The sequence below is a fragment of the Danio rerio genome, chromosome 1, assembly GCF_049306965.1.
Source record: "Danio rerio strain Tuebingen ecotype United States chromosome 1, GRCz12tu, whole genome shotgun sequence".
Lineage (NCBI taxonomy): Eukaryota > Metazoa > Chordata > Actinopteri > Cypriniformes > Danionidae > Danio > Danio rerio.
In genome coordinates this window covers 46,087,513-46,109,479 of record NC_133176.1, presented here as the reverse complement: position 1 = coordinate 46,109,479, position 21,967 = coordinate 46,087,513, and the positions used below count along the sequence as shown (strand labels likewise).

Sequence of the window (21,967 nt, the reverse complement as noted above, 5' to 3'; positions counted from 1 at the left end):
CGACCTGAAACATTCATCTACACATTCTTTTGTGATGCCGATGGAGAGAGAAAGTGCATCAAAGGAGCTTTTAAGCTGTGCTGATTGCTGAAGTGAAGAGCGTGGACTTCAGATTCTTGAGTTAGAGAAATACTGCTGTTTGATGCTCTTATACACGACACTCAGAGGTTCAGAAATGTAAGGCGGTCTTATTTAAGCTTAAATGCTTTTCGAAAACTTTTTTTTTATACTCTTGAAAACTGAATAGAAAAGGTTTTCTGTGCTGTGCATTATGTTTACTTTTTTGTTTGTCTGGTTTTATTTAAAGCTTTAATACTATCTGCAGGCTCAAAGAAAACCTTCGTGTTCCCATACTCAAGAACTGATACTTGATGCATCAACAATAAATATAAAACATTATAAAGCAAGATTCAGTAAACGAGTATTCTTCAACTAAGTTTTAACCATGAGCAATAATTAAATATGAAGGCACTTAATATTTGAGCAGAAGATCTGTTATAAATAAACAAACAGAAATGAAAAAATCTCTCTGTTAAACAGATATTGGGAAAAAAAAAAAACAGGTCTAATAATTCAGGGGGGCTAATAATTCTGACTTCAACTATATATATATATATATATATATATATATATATATATATATATATATATATATATATATATATATATATATATATATATATATATTAATTAGCTAATTATTTAAGAAAAACAACTTCTTAAGCAAGTGAAGAAACCTGTCAAATGAATTTAATTAATAAATAATCAATTAATAAACAAATAGATAAATAGATATCTAAATAAACAAAACGACAGTCGATCAGAAAGATAAATAAATAAATAAAGAAATAAATGAACAAAAAGATAAACAAATACATAAATAAATAAATAAATACATACATACATACATACATACATAAATAAACAAACAAACAAACAAAAACATCAGCACGTGCACATATCGCTTATATGACTTTTGTGATGCTTTATGTTACAACAGTAACAACAATTATGCCCACCCATTCCTTGTTTATATGCACAGCACATCACAGCACAGCACAGCACAGTACAGCACATCTATCTAAAAAAATGTATATATAAATTATGTACAATTTAAACATTTTTAGCAATTCTGTGAAATTGCAATTGTTTTATTTAGATTTGACAAGTGTGGCTTAACACATTTAAACACAAATTGTAATGATCAAACAATTAATTTAAAGTAATTGTTATATTTTGTCTTTGCCATGATTACAGTGTACTATTATATTTCAAAACTCATTTTACAACATGCTGGTACTCAGCTTACAGTGCAATTTAAACGTTTAACTAGGTAATTAGGCTAACTGGGCTTAAGTTAGGTTAAATAGGAAAATTATAGGGGCTAATGATACTGACCTTCCAGATAATATATAAGAAGTAACTGTTAAAATGTTCTTACTTATTAAACTATAATAACAAAATAATAATAATAATTGTAAAAAAAAATTAGGATTTCACAGGCGGTGCTAAAATTTTGTCTTCAACTGTAAATCAAGTAAAGGCCTCTCTCAGGCAAGTGCTCCAAATCCTGTTATGTTTTTAGTTCAAGGAAAACCAAAGACAAAGGAATGACTCACCTGTCTACGAAGATCACGGGTCTTCTTGGTCATCTTGTCAATAGCCGAATTGAGCGGGTCTCCTTTTTCTTTTCTTCCAGTCTGCAATAAAAGGAAAAATACACAGTGTTACTTTACTATTTTTGCCATTTCGTGTCCTACAAACTGACAATAGAAGAGCATGAAAGAGTGTCGAATAAATCAGGAGAGATGAGTTTTCTTAAGTTAAGAATAGTGTTGTGAGCCTTGAGAAGACTTTGGTGAAGGTTTTTAGGAACCTTTTGAAATCGCAGGCCTTTAAGTGCCTCTAAATGTAGACACGGCAGGAATGGAATAAAGCAAGTGAAGCAACGAGAGTGTGCGGACATGACCAAAGATAAAAAAGACAGAGCACTAAAGAACACAGTTGCAGATTTGCAGACAGACTGACATGAAAGAATCGACGGTGCAACGTTTCTCCTTCACAGAAATGGCTGGCCACAGGCAGGCCCTAAAACTCAGGGGATTAAACCTTTATAGACATATAAAAGCTGTGTTGCGGGGTGCAGAGAACTCCAACTGATGATACTATAGCCTGGGGCAGTTTGAAAATTGTACACAACTTGCATGTTCTTTCCCAAATACTCTATATAATGAACTGAAGGTGAACATAAAACAAGCTGCAGCTCAGAAATACACTGACGTCAGGATCTACAATAGAGTTTGTTCTCTATTATAACCGCATATGAATCAGTTATATTTTTTTGTCTCACCGAACCTCTGGTTTAATCTTTAATTTCAAAAGGAAAATGAACACATTTGTCCATGGTCATGCTTTTTGAATCATCAATTCACAGGCAGTGAATAACGATTTGAACTCCCCTTGTGCGTTACAGTATTGTTATAATAGCTTCAATTTAGAGATGGACAAAAGAAAATAAGACAAATTCAAACTGCCCGGAAAGTACATTCACATGTAATCTAATTGGTTGGCCTTACGCAACTTCCTGAAATAAAAACACAAAGAATTCTTTATCTGTGCTTTATCAACCGCCTAAAAAAGTTTACAAGGCACCGGGGTCGAATTCAATGAGCACTTTAGAGAAAGAGGTAATGAATGAATTGCCAAACTTTATAGGGCTACAATCAGCAAACAATTTGGGAAAAATGCAATTTGAGACACCTAACATACCTGTCAGCCCTCCCGTTTTTCCCGGGATTCGGCTGTATTTTACAGTTCTATCCCACTATCATCACGTAAAGGTATTTTCCCGTATTTCTTCCGTATTTTCAGTCTTTCTCTGAAGGGTGGCAAATAAACATTTAAAGAGCAGAGCCTCCCTCTACGCTACCCATACTGCCGAACCACCAGGGGCCCCCCTTGCTCTTAAATGCGAGTCTGTTCTGTGCTTTTGCTTTGTTTAGACATGAAAACGCTTTGAAATAAACATAAAAACGGCGCGATTCCCTTCTTTTCCATTACAGATGCCGTCTCCCCTTCATATGCATAGCGCTGCATGACTGTCAGCTTGACACGCTCTATAATGATAAATAGACGCAGTTTCCCAAACAGATTCTGTACTCTTGATTTGAGGAGGAGCAAAAGCCTGGGTTTTGGGTGCGTGTTTAAACACACACATATATATATATATATATATATATATATATATATATATATATATATATATATATATATATTTACACATAACTAATAATAATATCTAAAGATGTTGATCTTGGCTTTTTTCCATTACAGATGCCGTCTCCCCTTCATATGCATAGCGCTGCATGACTGTCAGCTTGACACGCTCTATAATGATAAATAGACGCAGTTTCCCAAACAGATTCTGTACTCTTGATTTGAGGAGGAGCAAAAGCCTGGGTTTTGGGTGCGTGTTTAAACACACACATATATATATATATATATATATATATATATATATATATATATATATATATACACATATATTTACACATAACTAATAATAATATCTAAAGATGTTGATCTTGGCTTTTTTTTTTTTTTGTAAACACAAGTAATTTCGTCCTAAATGAGCATAAACCAGCCTGATCTCACGAGAAAACGTAAGTATTTTACGTTTTGCCAGTTTAGTGGCTAATTCATACGAATTCGTACGATTTCAGTCATACGAAATTATACGATTTTAAAAAGGAGGAGTGGCACCTAACCCCACCCCTAACCCTAACCGTCATTGGGGGAAAAGCAAATCGTACTAAATTGTACGAATTAGATCGTACGAATTCATATGAATTAGCCACTAAATGAAAAAGTTATGAATTGCCGTGAGATTGTGTTGGCATAAACAGTTAGGAAAGCAGTCAGATGCTTTCATTATAACCTTAGATGTGTGCATTTTTAAAGTGACACCTCTGTTATTTAATGTAATCAAACATCAAAGTTATACAGTGAAGAAACGGCTAATGAGATTTGATATCTTGATTCTATTTCTTTATAATAGCTAATAATTTTAATAAGCTGAACTGTTTGCTAATGTATTTGCCGCTAATGTAAACTATTTATTTTGTATTTTGTAAGTAATAATAAAACATACTGACTATTTACCTGTTTATTTACAACAAAACAGCTCCAAATGAGCATATTTATTAAATTGGGGATTTTTTAAAGTGGGGGTCGGGGGAATTCCTTATTATGGTGGGCATATCCCTTATTTTCACACCCCAATGTTGACAGGTATCACCTAGTCATCAAAAAGAACTGCATATTCTGGTAACCCTTTACGTGAAGAGGTTCATAAGACTGTCACATGCCATGAATAGAGATTTTATGATGTTATTCCCTTACTAAGTATCATCTTAAATGCAAAGATGACAGTCTTTGGGCCCTATCATACCCTTCTAGGGCGTAATGGCCACATACATTGACGGCACATTTTAGCTCTTAAGTGGCTATTTAAAATTCTTTGAATGTTTCATATTTTGTTACAGACATACAGTGTCATCCTGCAACTGTTTTGCAGCATATGAAATGTCCTAAACACTATTTTTAACTGTACAAAATGGGGGGGGAAATGTTTTTACTCTTTGGGGCACAATAAGGCGCAAGACATGTATGGTGCAATTTGTTGCTATATATGTTTAAACGGCAAATCTCTTTTTTTTTCTTGTTTTTTTTTTTAGATTAGATTCAACGTTAAAGGCATTACACATGTACATGTACAAGTGCAATGCAGCGAAATGCAGTTTAGATCTAACCAGCAGTGCAATAGCAACAAGTGCAGTATACAGGTATAAGTTATAGAAAAAACTGTGGTGATATTTACAGATGGATGTACTATGAACATTATATACAGGTTATATTATGTATGAACAGAGATTTACAATAAATGAATATATGTACAGGTTGCTATTAATTATCAGTAGTGTGCAGATAAATAAACATGATTACAATGTATATGCACAGTGGGTGCGTACATAATTACAAATGTCCATTTGCACCACTCTGTGGAGTTATCGGTGTTCCAGTCTAAAAAGGTGTGTATAATGTTATTATTTTTAGTAGTAGTACTTGTAATATGCATATTTATATTTGATTTAAAAAAAACAAGTTTAGATTTGTCGACTTGTCAGGTTTTGGAGACAAGTTCATCATTACTTAATTAGCATTATTGCACAAATACACAAATCTATAGTGAAGACATTCGATTACTTTCATACTGTTTGAGCTCATTTAAGACAAAATTATTTGTGTTTAAAATTAAAGATGCCAAGATGATCTTGTTTACATTTTATTAAGTGTCTGTTTAAAAACACACCCAAATACTAAAGTAATGTGAAGTCATAACAAAGACAGGTTGTGATATATATGTTTATGTTAAGCGATCATACCAAATATATCACAAAAATGTCATATACTGTATGCACTTTAAATCAGGGCCAGAGTGGGACTCCTTTTCAGCCCTGGAGTTTTAAGCCTCAGACCGACCCACCTCAGTTCACGACTGACTATATTAAAATAAGGTAATTTCCAATTCAGTTTCTAATTACACTATCACGTCTTTTTTTTAAAGAGAACAACTTCAAATGTTCAACAACCCTTATAGTATTGTATGTCGTAACAATAAAAATGAAAAAAACTATATACTCAGACGAGGATCAAACACATGTCAGCGGCGTCATAATCTAACGTGCTAACCACTGGACCACAACAGTTGAATATTGAGATGTGACACCTCTGAGTTATATCATCATTAACCTGCAGGCTGGTTATATATAAAAAGAGCAGAGCTGCAGTAAAATAATGAATAAGAAGACTGTGGTCAAGTAAATAAATAAATTAATTTAAAAAGTGTGACTGCTGGGAACAACAGATTCTGGAGATAGGGACACCGGCCCTCGCGGCCAAAAAACGGACCGGCCCACCGGGGATTCTCCCGGTCCTCTCGATTAGCCAATCCGGGCCTGCTTTAAATGAATAATATATTGACACTAATATGACTAATATACTGACACTTAATAACAGTTGTCAAATACATGTATAAAATCTGATTCATATTCAAAATGTGTCATATTATGATTATAAAGGTGTTATATCAGTCTTAATATAGTGTTGCAGTACCCATATTCATACTCTGGTTACCCATATCCACCTAATGTTGTGGAAATGGCTGAATAAATATTCATAATTTTTGGAAAATTTACACGTAATTGTCATGCTCTAATCCATTTCTGATATCCCCCATCTCTAATTATTGCATAAAAAGGTCACTTCAAATATGTACGTTAGTCGGACCAACTCTTAAAGTCCAAATAGATGGTTCTGAGGCAGAATCTGACTGTAAGGTGGACTCGGCTTGAAGCCGTGAGGGAAAAGCTTGGCTACGCGTGGCTAGTTTAGGAGTGTCATGCGCCATATAATCTGAATGCCCCTGTTTGCTTCCTGTCTGATTGTTCCAGTGGCTGTTGCCCTCAAAAAATGGATTCTCTTTCCCCTGTCAGAGCGAGCCGGTGCAATGTGCTCAGGTTGAAATGAGGACGGTTCCTCTTGTTAGCGAGTAATTAAAGATTTTGCAGCGGTAGCGGCCGTCTCCCCTAGGTCCGATCTGCCAGACAGCTCACAGCTGGCTCCTGTATGTCAGTGTCAGAGGAAACTCTCACCATAGATGACAACACACGTCCCAGGCTGCAGGCTGCGACTCCGTACTACCACAAACACCATCCCATTAAATATGGACAGCAGGACTGAAGCGGCTAAACGCCTGCTAGAATTTGCTGGAAAATGATACAATGGTCAGGGCATATGAGAGAATGAGAAATGATGGTGCAATGCAGGAATGGGAAAGAGGCCATTTGCAATCTATTTAAAGTGCTTTATTAAGGACACTGGGCTGAAATGATTAAAATAAAAACTTTGAATTTGACTTTTTTTTTTAACACTGTAGAATACACTTAAAGTTTACATTTATTAGTGGATTAGGAACATTTCTGCATACTATCTGATGATACTTTATTTATGATGGTTCCACGATTGATATTAATGCTTACTAAAAGTTATTTTTAATGTAAATGTCAAATTATTCTATTAGTAATTGCATAGTGATACTCACTACATCATACTAATTCTAAGTTATTAACAAAGTCCAAGAATATAAAGTGACATCAGATAAAGGTTAATTATTATTATTATTATTATTATTATTATTATTATTATTATTGTTGTTGTTGTTGTTGTAGTAGTAGTAGTAGTAGTTGTTGTTGTAAATGAGAGTATTATTATTATTATACATTCATTCATTCCTTCATTATTTTTTCTTTTCAACTTAGTTCCTTTATTAATCTAGTGTCGCTACAGCAAAATAAACTGCCAACATATCCAGCATGTTTTATGCAGTGGATGCCCTTCCAGCTGCAACCCATCACTGGGAATAATCCATACACACTCAATAATCCATACACACATATACAATATGGACACTTTAGCTTATCCAATTCACCTGTAATGCATGCCTTTGGGCTTGTGGGGGAAACTGGAGCACCCGAAGGAAACCCATGTGAACACAGGGAGAACATGTAAACTCCACACAGAAATGCTAACTGACCTGAGGCTCAAACCAGCGGCCTTCTTGCTGTGAGGTGAACGTGCTACCCACTGCGCCACTGTGCAGACTGTTATTATTATAATTATTATTATTATTATTATTATTATTATTATTATTATTATTAGTAGTAGTAGTAGTAGTAGTAGTAGTAGTAGAAGTAGCAGTAGTAGTAGTAGTAGTAGTAGCAGTAGTAGTATTAGTAGTAGCAGTAGTAGTATTAGTAGTAGTAGTAGTAGTAGTAGTAGTAGTAGTAGTAGCAGCAGTGGAATTGTTGCTGTTGTTACTATTATTATTATTAATTTATATTAGTCTGATCATGGTTATGACTGGTGTGTTATAAAAAGTAATTAATTATTAGTTAAAAGTAAATAATCAAATTAAAGTTTGATATTTTGTAAGTATATATATATATATATATATATATATATATATATATATATATATATATATATATATATATATATATATATATATATATATATATATGCTTACAAAATATCAAATGACTACATTTGACAAATAGAAGCTCACTCGAAAGGACAAGTAATTCTACCGTATAACTTATTTACAGGCATATGAATATGTAGATAAATACTGTCCATATCTGACCTAAATATATGTCTTAATAGAAACAGTCAAACAATTCCACTCACTTAGCCTTTAGGTTTTAATGAAGTTGTCTAAAATGTACATCTACTTGCTTCAAAGACTGCACTTAATAATAAACATTATTTTTCTTATTTGTCATTTTTATTTGTACCCGCATCCTCCACACTTACTACTGATGACTTTGCTACATTCTTCTGCACCAAAACTGCAAAAATCAGTGCTCAATTTGCTGCACCTACAACAAACACGCAAGATACAACACCAACACCACACACACTCACCTCCTTTTCTCAGCTCTCTGAGTCTGAGGTGTCCAAACTTGTGCTATCTAGCCATGCAACCACCTGTCCACTCGATCCCATTCCCTCTCATCTCTTGCAAGCCATCTCTCCTGCAGTCATACCAACACTGACTCACATAATTAACACATCTCTTGACTCTGGTTTATTCCCCACTACATTTAAGCAGGCTAGGGTAACCCCACTGCTAAAGAAACCCAACCTGGACCATACGCTACTTGAAAACTACAGACCAGTATCCCTGCTTCCATTCATGGCCAAGATTCTGGAGAAAGTAGTGTTCAATCAAGTCCTGGACTTTCTTACTCAAAACAATCTCATGGACAACAAGCAATCCGGCTTTAAGAAAGGCCACTCAACTGAGACTGCCCTGCTCTCGGTCGTGGAGGATCTCAGACTGGCTAAAGCAGACTCTAAATCATCAGTCCTCATTTTGCTGGACTTGTCAGCTGCTTTTGACACTGTCAACCACCAGATCCTGCTATCTACGCTTGAGTCACTGGGCGTTGCGGGCACTGTTATACAATGGTTTAGATCTTACCTCTCTGACAGGTCATTCAGGGTGTCTTGGAGGGGAGAGGTGTCCAACCTACAGCATCTAAACACTGGGGTACCTCAAGGCTCTGTTCTTGGGCCACTTCTCTTCTCCATCTACACATCATCTCTAGGACCAGTCATCCAGAGACATGGATTCTCCTACCACTGCTATGCTGATGACACCCAGCTATACCTCTCTTTTCATCCTGATGATCCCTCGGTTCCAGCTCGTATCTCAGCCTGCCTGTTGGATATTTCACACTGGATGAAAGATCATCATCTTCAGCTGAACCTCGCAAAAACGGAAATGCTTGTAGTTTCTGCCAACCCGACTCTACACCATAACTTTTCAATCCAGATGGATGGGGCAACCATTACTGCATCCAAAATGGTGAAAAGCCTTGGAGTAACGATTGATGACCAACTAAACTTCTCTGACCACATTTCTAGAACTGCTCGATCGTGCAGATTTGCACTCTATAACATCAGAAAGATCCGACCCTTCTTATCTGAACATGCAGCTCAACTCCTTGTTCAAGCTCTTGTTCTCTCCAAACTGGATTACTGCAACTCTCTACTAGCTGGGCTTCCAGCTAACTCTATCAAGCCTCTTCAACTGCTCCAGAATGCAGCAGCACGAGTTGTCTTCAATGAACCTAAACGAGCACATGTCACTCCACTGCTAGTCCGTTTGCACTGGCTGCCAGTTGCTGCTCGCATCAAATTCAAAACTCTGATGTTTGCCTACAAAGTGACTTCTGGCCTAGCACCTTCTTATCTGCACTCACTTCTGCAGATCTATGTGCCCTCCAGAAACTTGCGTTCTGTGAATGAACGTCGCCTCGTGGTTCCATCCCAAAGAGGGAAAAAATCACTTTCGCGAACGCTCACGCTCAATCTGCCCAGTTGGTGGAATGAACTCCCTAACTGCATCAGAACAGCAGAGTCACTCGCTATTTTCAAGAAACGACTAAAAACTCAACTATTTAGTCTCCACTTCACTTCCTAAGCTGCAATTGCCTCTTTGAATATCACACTAATTGTACAAAAAAAAAAAAAAAAAAAAAAAAAAAAACTACTAACACTTCCCTTCTTAGACTTTACAGACCTGAAACTTGCCTTTAGTACTTATTCATTGTTGCTCTTGGTTGTGTAAATTGCTTCCTTGTCCTCATTTGTAAGTCGCTTTGGATAAAAGCGTCTGCTAAATGACTAAATGTAAATGTAAATGTAAATGTATTATTATTAAACATTATTTTTATTATTTTTAATTAATATTATACATAATAATTCGAGAAATATTAAGTGAAATAAAAAAATAACATTTAAGTTAACATAAATTAAACATTTAAGTGTGTGTGTGTGTGTGTGTGTGTGTGTGTGTGTGTGTGTGTGTGTGTGTGTGTGTGTGTGTGTGTGTGTGTGTGTGTATGTGTGTGTGTGTGTGTGTGTGTTAAAAAGTCTAAAATCTAAAAAGAAAACCTCAAATCCAAGACAACTCTGAACAATGATGGAATATGTGTCAACATTTTATTTTGTACAATAGTTGCAAAGGTCAGAGTCAGTCTGAATGACCATTATTTTAGCTACATAATGATCCATGTGTAAAGATTTTTGGCCAGGCGTGAATTGATATTCAAAGCAGACTGTTAATTAGGCTATCCGCTTTCATTTGGGAGATGACCCTCGGAATGAATCCTGAATACTGAAGCCATCATAACCTTTATCGGAGCTGCCATTTCAAATAGTATCCTTAAAAGCAGCATATGATTTTTGTGGCACCATGGAGCGCAATTAGGAGACCAAGCACTAACCGTCCTCTACCTTTTAGAAAAGAGAGACAGGAAGAGAGACAGGCAGAGACAAATCTAAAATCAAACTTCCTAATACACTGCAGAATGAAGAAGAGCATCGGAACAGCCCTTTCTGATTTTTTTTTCAATTAGAAATCTTTTTTAATTTAATTTAATTTAATTTAATTTAATTTAATTTAATTTAATTTAATTTAATTTAATTTAATTTAATTTAATTTAATTTTATTTTATTTTATGCCTCTCCTTTTATTTTATTAATACAAATTATTGTATAAATTATTTAACTTTTTAATTTACTTTGTTTTATTTTAATTCATCTGTTATTTTAAATTAAATTAAATTAAATTAAATTAAAAGGTGAGTATTAAAATAAGTATAAAATGGGGTTGATAAATAATGAGAAAGTGATATTAAATAAGAGCCAATTTTGAAAGAAAGTTTAAAAACAAAAATAAATTTATTGTATTTTTATTTTATTTTATTATTATTTTTTTAATATGCCTCAGCTTTTGGTATTGGTAATAAACAAATAATTTATAAATTAATTAATTTATTTATTTTATTTATATTATTTTATCTTATGCCTTACCTTGTATTTTGTGTACTGATGCTTTGACATGAAACATTCATACTAATAAAGAGTTTTGAAACTGAAAATGGAAGAAAGTGAGATTAAAAGAGAGACAATATAAATATTCAAAATATCCAATTTAAAAATTAAGATAAATTAATTAACTTTTTTATTTTTCTATTTTTTATTTACTTTTTACATACATACATATATATATATATATATATATATATATATATATATATATATATATATATATATATATATATATATATATATATATATTATTTTATTTTTTTGTATTAATTTATTGCCTCTACTTTTATTGTGTGTTCTGATGCTTTGGCAATATTGCATAAGAAACAATCATACTAATAAAGTGCTTTGAAAATGAAAATAGAAGCAAGCAATAATAGTTCCGACATATCTGTTAAAAAAACAGATACATGAATTAATAAATTGATCACATTTCCATCATTGTATACTGAAATGCTGTGTACTTTCATCATTTCTGACTCAAAGGCAAGGCATCTGACCAGAGAATTGCAAATCAGAGGCAACAGTTGAAACAGCAGAAACAGTTGTATTCAGCCTGAGTGTTATGAGATTGCTCAAAATTAATGACCATGTTGCCAAGCAACCGTCCTCCAGTTCCGCCTAGATGTTATTAATACACAGGCAGTGCAAGCTGGCTCACGTTAAATTGGCTAGTTCAATCAATATTCTTAAACTAGATGAAGACGCAAGCAAATCTACACACAATTCAGAATCAGCAAAGCCAACAGGACAAGACGCTATCTGAGGGCCCTTTGTTCCGCTAGTGCACTATGAGAAGGCAATCATTTTTATGTTAGCTGAACACACACGTTGCTCAGAAAAGCAGCCTTCAAGATTGTTTGAAGAAAAGAAAAAAAGTTTGTAAAATAGTTGACTGGATTTGCAACAGATGGTGCACCATTCATAGTCAGGGAAATGACAGGTGTTGCGTAGTTACAAGAGAAGTTTGTGCTAGAGCATGGAAAAGGTACCAAGCAAATGCATTAAAGGGGTGGTCCAGAGTGTATTTTTAAGGCTTGGTTGCTTTTATAAGACACAAAGCAATGTGTGCTCATGCTTCATTTCTAGAAAATCACGTTGTCATTTTTTTTAATATAGCTTACTTTAATTATATACAGTTACTCAGCTGACATGAAAACAACTGTCATATTTCCTAATATGCCCTCAAGAGGCTCTGATTGGTCAGCTAACATAATGTTCTGTGATTCACGGATCGGCTCCTCTTCATCAGAAAAAGCGTCACGCTCATTCAAGCATACTCTTTTGTGCTGTGTAAACATTGTCATTCAGAGTAGCTGTTAGCCAAATCAGTTTGAGCCAGAATCAGACAGAAAATGACTCAGATGAACCTCATGCCTGCTCTCTAAAATAAAATATGACAAGTGTCTTTCACATATATTCAGAATAAACATTTTGGAAGCTATCCTTTGTCAAATGCTAGAGCAATATACTTTTTATAATTTTCTGGAACATAATTAAAATTAAACTGTAAGCACTTCTCGCTTTGTGTCATGTCCTTTGGAAGCCCAAATACAGAATGAGCTCTGTGGAAATAGCAGCAATTGGACAGCATTTTAGCTTTCTCTACTACATTACAGCCCTACAGCGCCTCTGGCCACGCCCGTTTGCTGCGCAGGGTGACTGTGCATGGTGAATGCACTTAACCTGAAGCGTTTGTGATCACACTAGCCCGGATGTATTTTTTTGTTGCCCCCAAACTTCGTTCGCTGTTAGCTTGGCTAAGCTAACTCTGTAAAAGCCATTAGCTGCGTCCCAAATCGCATACTTATGCACTATTCTACGCCATTTTGTAGTATAAATAGTGTAAGTAGTGTGTTCACACTGAAAACTCTAAAAATAATAAGAGCACTTTAATTACCCGGATGATGCACTCATTCAGCCGCTAAAATGAAGTGTGTAATGATGGACACTTCACGCACTCAACGACCGCAAGTTTGCTTACGTAGCGGAAGGGGCGGAGCTATCGGACGCACATGTTGAATAACTTTATTTAAATTGGATGGTGAAAGCAAAATTCTTTTACGAGAGTGATTATAGCGCCTCCCGATAGTGATTGCGGCAACACTCACGGCAGGTATTATTTGATAATTCGGCCGTTTACTTCAATGATTTGGCAACCGTCAAACGTCATCAGGGAAACGGTTTGAATTTCCGCTTAGTAAAAAAAACATTAGTGTGCCATTTGGGACGACACTACATATATATACTACCCTGTTGAGTGTGTAAGTGCATAAGTACATAGTGCATGAGTGCATAGTGTATAGTGTGCCATTTGGGACGCAGCTAATGTCTCCATTTGTATTAAACTTGAAATGTATTAAATTTAGAGATGTTGTTGATGTTCACACAGCTACATTACACATCAACAAAAGCTTAAAATATGATATCGTAGTGGACCACCCCTTAAAAAAAAAAAGAAGAAAAGTGTAATCTAAATATTATTTCACGTTTTAGGTTGTATGCTCATTTTACAACTGTGAACTTCACTTTCTGACATTCAAAATTAAATTTCAGCATCCTGTATACCAGTGGTCCCCAACCCCCGGGCAGTGGACAAATGGGTTACAGAAATCATTATCAGCCTCACAAGAAATTAATAATTTATTTAAGTTTTATTTACTATCTTAGTCTGAACAATTATTTTGAAAAAACCCCAAACGTTTATTTTGGAAAAAAAATATCATATTCTCTCATTTAAATCTTGATCGCTTGAGCGCCAAAATTTAAACCACAAGCAGTAAAATGAGTCAGAAACAGACGTCTTTGGAAAGTTTCTTTGCTAAGTGGAAAAAGGCCCAGTGAAGGACCCACGAACTGCCAAGGAATAGATCTGCAACCTATTCGTCAACAAATCAGATGAATGCAGCATGATTGTGCAAGAACCTGCAGATCACAAATGACAGCAGTCTTGTTCACATATTGCGTCTTTTTTGTGTAAAAGTTTGTTATTTGCAATGGAGGGTCGTGGCTTAGACATAATTAAAAACAACTCATGTTTTCAGAATGCTGGGAACACACCGCAAGTCACGTAACACATATGAACTATACACATGTTGGTATACTAATTACCTAAGACAAACACAGAAACACTGCAGTGCTTTTTTCCATAAATAAAACTTGAATCAGGCTTGCAGCAATGTTTTGTCAGCTTGTCATCCTCTCAAAGAATGGTTGATGCCTAGCAATTTACGTACACCCCCCAGGTCCCCTGGGCTGTGGAAAAATTGTCAAGTGTTGACCGGTCTGCAGTGATAAAAAGGTTGGGACCATTGCTGTACACTTGTAAATTAGCTCTGTAAATTAGCAGTTTTCCATATTTTGTGACTTATGTTTAATTTTAAATGTCCTTTATGTATTTATGCTTTTGAACTGCATTATGGGGCAGTAAAAACAACTTCCCTCCAACAACTTTTAAACTTCAAAAGTTAAATAATGTTTTATTAAACTTTTTGTATTAGTTCAAAGTGTAATATTGTATGGTTTGGTGTTGTTTATCATGGTATAAAAACCCAGCAATATGCAGCAAGTACATTTGTGTTATTTTAAAGACTTATTTCTTTATATATTATTTCTTATACATTATGCTATTTCAAACAACTAAAATAATAACTACAAGTCATTTTGTTTAACTGTAGAATTGAATTTTCAACATGAAAAGTCGACAGAACAGAGATCAAGGTCCCATAATCCAATCCACAAACGCAAATGAAAGGAAAACACTTGTGAAACACAAAATACTGTTAATGAACAGATAGTTTTTTTTATAGCGTAGGATGTGGATAATTTAATTCAAATTCCAACTTATGAACCAAAAAAGAAACTATACAGCCATGCCAAGATCACAACAAAATTATTACAGAATACTACACGATTTGTGTGTTTCAGCTGAAATCTTAGGAAAACAGAAATACCCAAAGGCAACTCCTCAAAATATTTTCCTACTTTGAAGTCTCATGGAAATAATGACATGAGGGGGTACACAAAAATCACACGAGGCCTAAAGCAAGTTTCAGAAAAGAAACCCACCAAACTAGGAATTCTCACTCCTCTGCTTTCAGACAGGGTTTGTAAATGTACTGTAAGTGATCAACTTTGAATGAAGTTTCCAACTCCACTGTAGCACTTTGATGAATTTGCAGCTGTGAGGGCCAATTTATTGCACCGGCACCAGAGAGTAATAGTGTCAGGGAGCAGCAAATAAAACACTTGCATTAGCTTTACATTAGCTGTATTAGCATTAGCATACGATTATTACACATTAATAACCCTTATTTTCAGTGACACCAGTGGCTGCCAAGAGAACTGCAGTGAACTGCTCGTTGCATACCATAGACTAAACATAATTCAGTGATCATATCCGCTTGTTAAGTGTGACGTCACGTGAAGTGGCTTCCAGGTTCAAGTGCTCCATCAAACTGTTTGGGTAGACTCAACAACTGGTAATAATAAACGTTTACAAAGCAATGTAATGCTTTTGAAAATCATGATCACTATATATTCTGGTCATTTGATATTAGGATATATATATATATATATATATATATATATATATATATATATATATATATATATATATATATATATATATATATATATATACAGTATATCCAATGACCAGAAAGTGATTATTTTTTATAAATTGTTAAAAAATTTATGTCTGAGATTGAGCAAGTACAGAGACTGTTGTGTAAACCATGATTTTATATAAAATTCAGTTAAATGAATGATGTGACTAAAAAAAGTCATAAACAAATATTTTCTTAATTCAAATGAGTAGAGGCTTGAACCCGGAAGAAGTATTCTACACGTCATGACTTAACAAGTGGATATTTCAACAGCAAATATATAGTTTTTTGTTCTTTGCTTATGATAAAAATAAAAATGATTGCAAGTTGTACAGAATGCAGCTGCAAAGCTTTTACCCAACACCAGTAGGAGGTCGTACATTACTCCTGTGCTGAAGGCACTTCACTGGCTTCCTATTAGTTTTAGAGTAAGTTTTAAGATCCTGGTAATTACATATAGAGTTTTGCATGGTCAGGCCCCCCTTTATATTCAAAATAATTTTAGTCACTCCTAAGGACGGTCTCTGAGGTCTTCTGGCAAAAACCTTTCAGCCATTACCAAAACACATCTTAAAACCTAAGACCATGCCTTCTGTGTTGTGGCCCTAAAGCCCTGGAACTCTCTCCCTCTAGAACTGAGAACTCTGGGATCAATTGAACCTTTAAAAAAAAACATTTAAAGACATGCCTTTTTGGCTAAGCTTTTAATTAACAGTATGGAGAGATGGTTTTATATTAGTGTTTCTATACTTTAATTTAATAACTTGTTTTGATATGTTTTTTTTAATTGATATCTTTAATTTGACCTGTTTTCCAGTCGTCTTTTATTGTAAATCCCTTTGTGACTTAATGTTTGTGAAAGTGATATACAATTAAACCTTGACTTATTTATTTACTTACTAAGAAATTCATTAAAGGGCCATAAAGGGCCTACCTCAAAACTTTTTAATTTGTCAAAAAATGCTTCATGATGGACGTGGAGCTGTGCAAGCAGAGGGAGGAGTGGGCATGGCCGGCAGAGCAGGGGAAAAACAGAAGAGTAAACAGCTGCCATTTGGCTCACAAAATGAGACACAAACCATGAGGAGAGCCTTGACTTTATAGTTTACTAAGTTAAGCAAATAAATAAACCGTAAATAACATTTGTGATTCATCATTTCATATATACATAACCACAATTTGTTATATCATAATGAAGATAATCATGTTTATATAAACACTATAAATGAGGAGGACTTGGTCTAAAGGCAGACACAGTGGATAGCAGTGTAGCACGTCTCTCGCCCTATCTATTTCACTAATTAGCCCTGGCGGTAGTCCAGAGGACTTTGAACACATGCAAACACAGCAGCACGAATAGGCGATGAGTCTGAATGGTAATGAACCAAACTGATAAAAGACAAAGTCTGCCATTCTCTAATTCCTGTACAGCTCTCTCGACAAAAATGCTTGCTGCAGCCAACAGCTTTGCTGTATCGGCCCTAACCATGCATTTATATGGGGCTCAGCATCAAGGCTTGACCAAGGGCGTGTCTGAAATTGGTGCTGACAGGATCCTCATAGCACCGTCAGCCAATGAAATTAGTCCGCAATCGACTACTGTCTGAGCTGGGTTATTTACATAAGGTGATCTGATTGGCTGACGCTTCCTTGGGCGCTTGAAAAGTTGAGAAATCCCCAACTTCTGCAGTTAGCAACGCCGCTGAAGCAGCACCGATGGACTCACGATTCAGTTCAACAACCATTCAAAGTGAGAAAGCAGCAGTTAAGAAAGCATCTAATCAAAGAGAGGTGAATATGTCTGCAGTTTATGTTGAATTATTACGGAAAATGTAAAGTACAGCTTAACATATTGGCTAATATCGTATGCCATTATGTCACTCCAATAATATATTGCATAATAAATAATATCCATAAAAATAACTAAAAAGTATTGAAAGTTGATCACCTTTTTTGTACTGCATTTTACATGATTAATCCAAGCAATGTGTCATTTTTGAACTACTACAAATGTCAACAAAAGGTCTTATTTTAACATTTATTTATCCAAAAGTTGTTGGAGGAAAGGTGTAAGCCTCATAATACAATTTAAATGCTCAAATAAACTCTAAACACCAGGAAAATCAAAAAGCAATTACCATAGGCTATGTTAAACAGCATTATTTCAGTGTGTAACATTTAATGTTTTACATCTCAAAGAATTTGCCTTCATGCTTCTTTATTTAAATTAACGGTAACATTTTTTTCCCTCTCCATATGTGTTTGTCATTCTCAAGTCATAAGCAGTATTATTCCACATTAAGGGAACAAAATTGCTTCAATCAAGAGCAGGAGACAAGGACGCCCCCGAAGAATGCTTTAAAGACCACTTTCTAGAAAGAACGGAGCTACCAACCCCAAACCACTTAAATGGCAATTTAAATAGCATTACAGACCATATTGCAATGGTCTATAGGGAGACTGAAATCACAGAGGAACAATAGACTGATATGATGGAGAGAAAGTGACCCTTACTTGAGGGAATAAATTGATATGGTCAATAACAACCATTAAAGCAGTGCTTCCCAGCCTTTTTTTTCATTTGTACGATCATTTTGTACCATCTTAAGCAACCATTTATAAACTGCAAACCACACAAATACATTTATGAACACTTCGGTAAACCTGTTTTGATGGTATGGAATCAACAAGGTGTTAGAAACATTCCAAAAAATCATATTGACATTATGCTATATCTGTGACAAAAGACAAAAGATCAACTACTGGAAAACTCTACCACAAACATACCACATTCAAAGTCACTCAAATCACCTTTCTTCACTTTGTAATGTTAAATGAATGGCAAAACTTTATTATTTTTCTCGCATATTCACATATGTACAATACCAAATGGCATAAAACTATTGAAAAAATCAACAGAAGTGTAGCTGTATTACTCACAGACTCAACAAATTTAACTTACCAAAATTCATCCAATTCAACAACATTGGCCCTAAGACAAAGTAAGATTTACCTTCATCTCTGTATTCTTTTCAAGTTAAACTCGTACTGTATCTTTTCAACTGTTAAGTAGATTTCCCATTGGCAGTGCTGCTTTTGGTCCTTTTCAATATAAGTTATAATTGCACCAAAACGTATTAAAAGGTAAGTGAATTATAACAGCACAATTTTTTCTGTAACCATAGTAGTGCTACACGCTATTTGTTAAATCCTTTAAGGTGACATGCTGACTGACTGGATGAAAAATAGCCATTCTTGGCTAAGTCTGGCACATTTTACAGTAATGTTTATTAATGTGCATTGACCCTGTAAACAAATAAACTAAACTAAACTAAACTAAACTAAACTAAACTAAACTGACTGACTGACTGACTGACTAACTGACAGACTGACTGACTGACTGACTGACTGACTGACTGACTGACAGGTGAGTGATGCAGAGGCTAGCAAACACGACGTAGCTTTCAGTTATGATGAACACAGTTTCCATAATTCTTTTTTTATAGATAAAGGTCTATGGCTCTGCATAGAATGACTCACAGTATATCTGATAATATTTTTTCTTCTGGATAAATTCTTATTTGTTTATTTCGGTTAGAATAAAAGCAGTTTTAAAATTTTTTTCAGGGTCAAAACTATTAGTCCCTTTGAGCTATATATTTTTGATAGGCTACAGAACAAGCCATCACTATATAATACTAATTACCTTATCCTGCCTAGTTAACCTAATTAACCTAGTTAAGCCTTTAAATGTAACTTGAAGCTGTGTAGAAGTGTCTTGAAAAGTATCTAGTAAAATGTTATTTACGGTCATCATGGCAAAGATAAAATAAAAAAATTAGTTGTCATGTTTAAAAAGGGGGGCTAATAATTCTGACTTTAAATATATATATATATATATATATATATATATATATATATATATATATATATATATATATATATATATATATATATATATATATATATATAATACATATAATTCAAAAACATTATATTATTTATTATAAATTACGAAAGTATTTTTTTCACAATTACCGTTATTGCATTTAACATGTACTTCTCGAGGTATGGTCATGAGGAATCCTACTTCAGAAGTAACTCCTCTCCCTCAGTCATCTTTCCATAAAGCAAGTTTCTCGTGTCAGCCTAAATGATTGGCGACATCACCGAGCAGAGCAAGAAGTGAAAGTAAGTTTGTAGTCTACCACCTTAAAACAGGGAGAAGAAGAAATCTTATGGATCTACATCATATGAATTTACTTTTATCTGCTAAGACACCGGCCACACAGCTCTGTAAATGTCAGTGCCCTCACTCATTGATCCGAGATTGGTAAATTGTAGATTTGGTAGATTGGTAGATTGTGTGGACGCAACTGCGCTACTTGACTAAAAAAATTGCTTCACAAGTGAAAAGCTAGTTGATTTAAAAAGTAGCGATGCTACTGACACACTACAGAGAAATGTAGTTAAGCTAGTAACGTCACAACATGAAGTGACACTACTGCCCAACACTGTTAAACTGTAACAAATCATATACAACCAAGACTTAATACTGTCATTATTATACCCCAAACCAAATTAAATCTCAAAATTACCCTCTACAGAGACATATAAGAGCCAGTGGTGAATTCCAAAAGAAGTGTCAGAGGTAAGGCAGCAAATAATCAAAAATCAGATAACATACTTATATAAACCACATAAACAACTTCATTTTTGCCCTAAACCACCTAACATACCAAAAACAAATACCTATACGGGTGTTTATAGTGAATAAATGTTAAATGTTTATAAAAACACTCAAGCCAGGGTCACGAAGAAGCAAGCAACATCTTGCAACCCAGCAGGAACTGCATATACTCAAAGTCAAACTTGATGAAAATGCTGTCACGCAGAGGACTCACGGAGAACAGACACATATACTTTTCTCTGCACTTACAGACAAGCAGAACGAATGATGGTACAATTGCCCTACGTCAAACATTATACATTTGGACACCCTGTTTGGCTTGTGTACAAATATTCACTGTATGAATGCCACTGTATTTACATCGGATAATGAGATGGAGAGGAAGCTGAGACATCAAAATCAGCTCAGAGTCAGAAGGCATCAAAGTCATGGAGCTTAAAATAAAATGAAATCCCATATTGCTTTGACTTTGTATGTGCGAAGATAATTTGGTTTTCCTATACATCGCCCACTCCAAAAACTATGTATACAGTTTTAAAAACTTGTATGTGTTGAAAAAGAATAAGGCAGCATATCTATGGAAATGGATAAAAAAAAGATAATAAAACCATATCCAGACGGCAATACTCGATTCAGTCTGAAGAATTTAAAAAAATCTTTCATCAATATTCCTTTTCAGGATTTAGAGGAAACAAACAAGCTTGGATCCAATCTAACTCTCACCTGGCCAATCACAGGCATCCCAGAGGGAAGTGCAATTCATACCTTGTAGATACACAACTCACAGCTGGACTCCAGTGAAAAACATGATACCTTGGAAAGATAGCAGATACTCTATAAGGATAGCAGGGGAATTGCCAGCTGGAACTCTTCCAACATGTTACTCCTCATGCCAGAATCTTTTTTTGGTATTATTTAATAAATTACTACTGATGGCCTAATCAACCATGTGACTTCATCAGGAACTTCAACTTTATTACCATCATCATTACTGCTATTGTCATTGCTTTTGTTGTAATAAAAATTTACATATTTATTCTAGTGCTTGGTAACATGTTATCATTTTAACATGTTGTTTAATTAATGCAGCCTTTTTTTATCGGAACGAGACAGTGGCTAAGGGGCAAGAAGGTTTTAATGGGCCTAGGTT

The 21,967-nt window shown here is 34.8% G+C and overlaps 1 protein-coding gene across 4 annotated transcripts in view; it reads right to left on the bottom strand.

Annotated features, from left to right (window-relative positions):
- ctnna2 (catenin (cadherin-associated protein), alpha 2) overlaps positions 1–21,967 on the bottom strand; it is an 814,561-nt gene that overhangs the window by 184,496 nt on the left and 608,098 nt on the right. For all 4 annotated transcript variants that reach the window (XM_005160072.6, NM_001159372.1, XM_073948054.1 and 1 more), the window contains one exon: positions 1,620–1,700. In XM_005160072.6, coding sequence (XP_005160129.1) covers positions 1,620–1,700 — 81 coding nt within the window. The remainder of the gene's footprint in view (positions 1–1,619; positions 1,701–21,967) is intronic.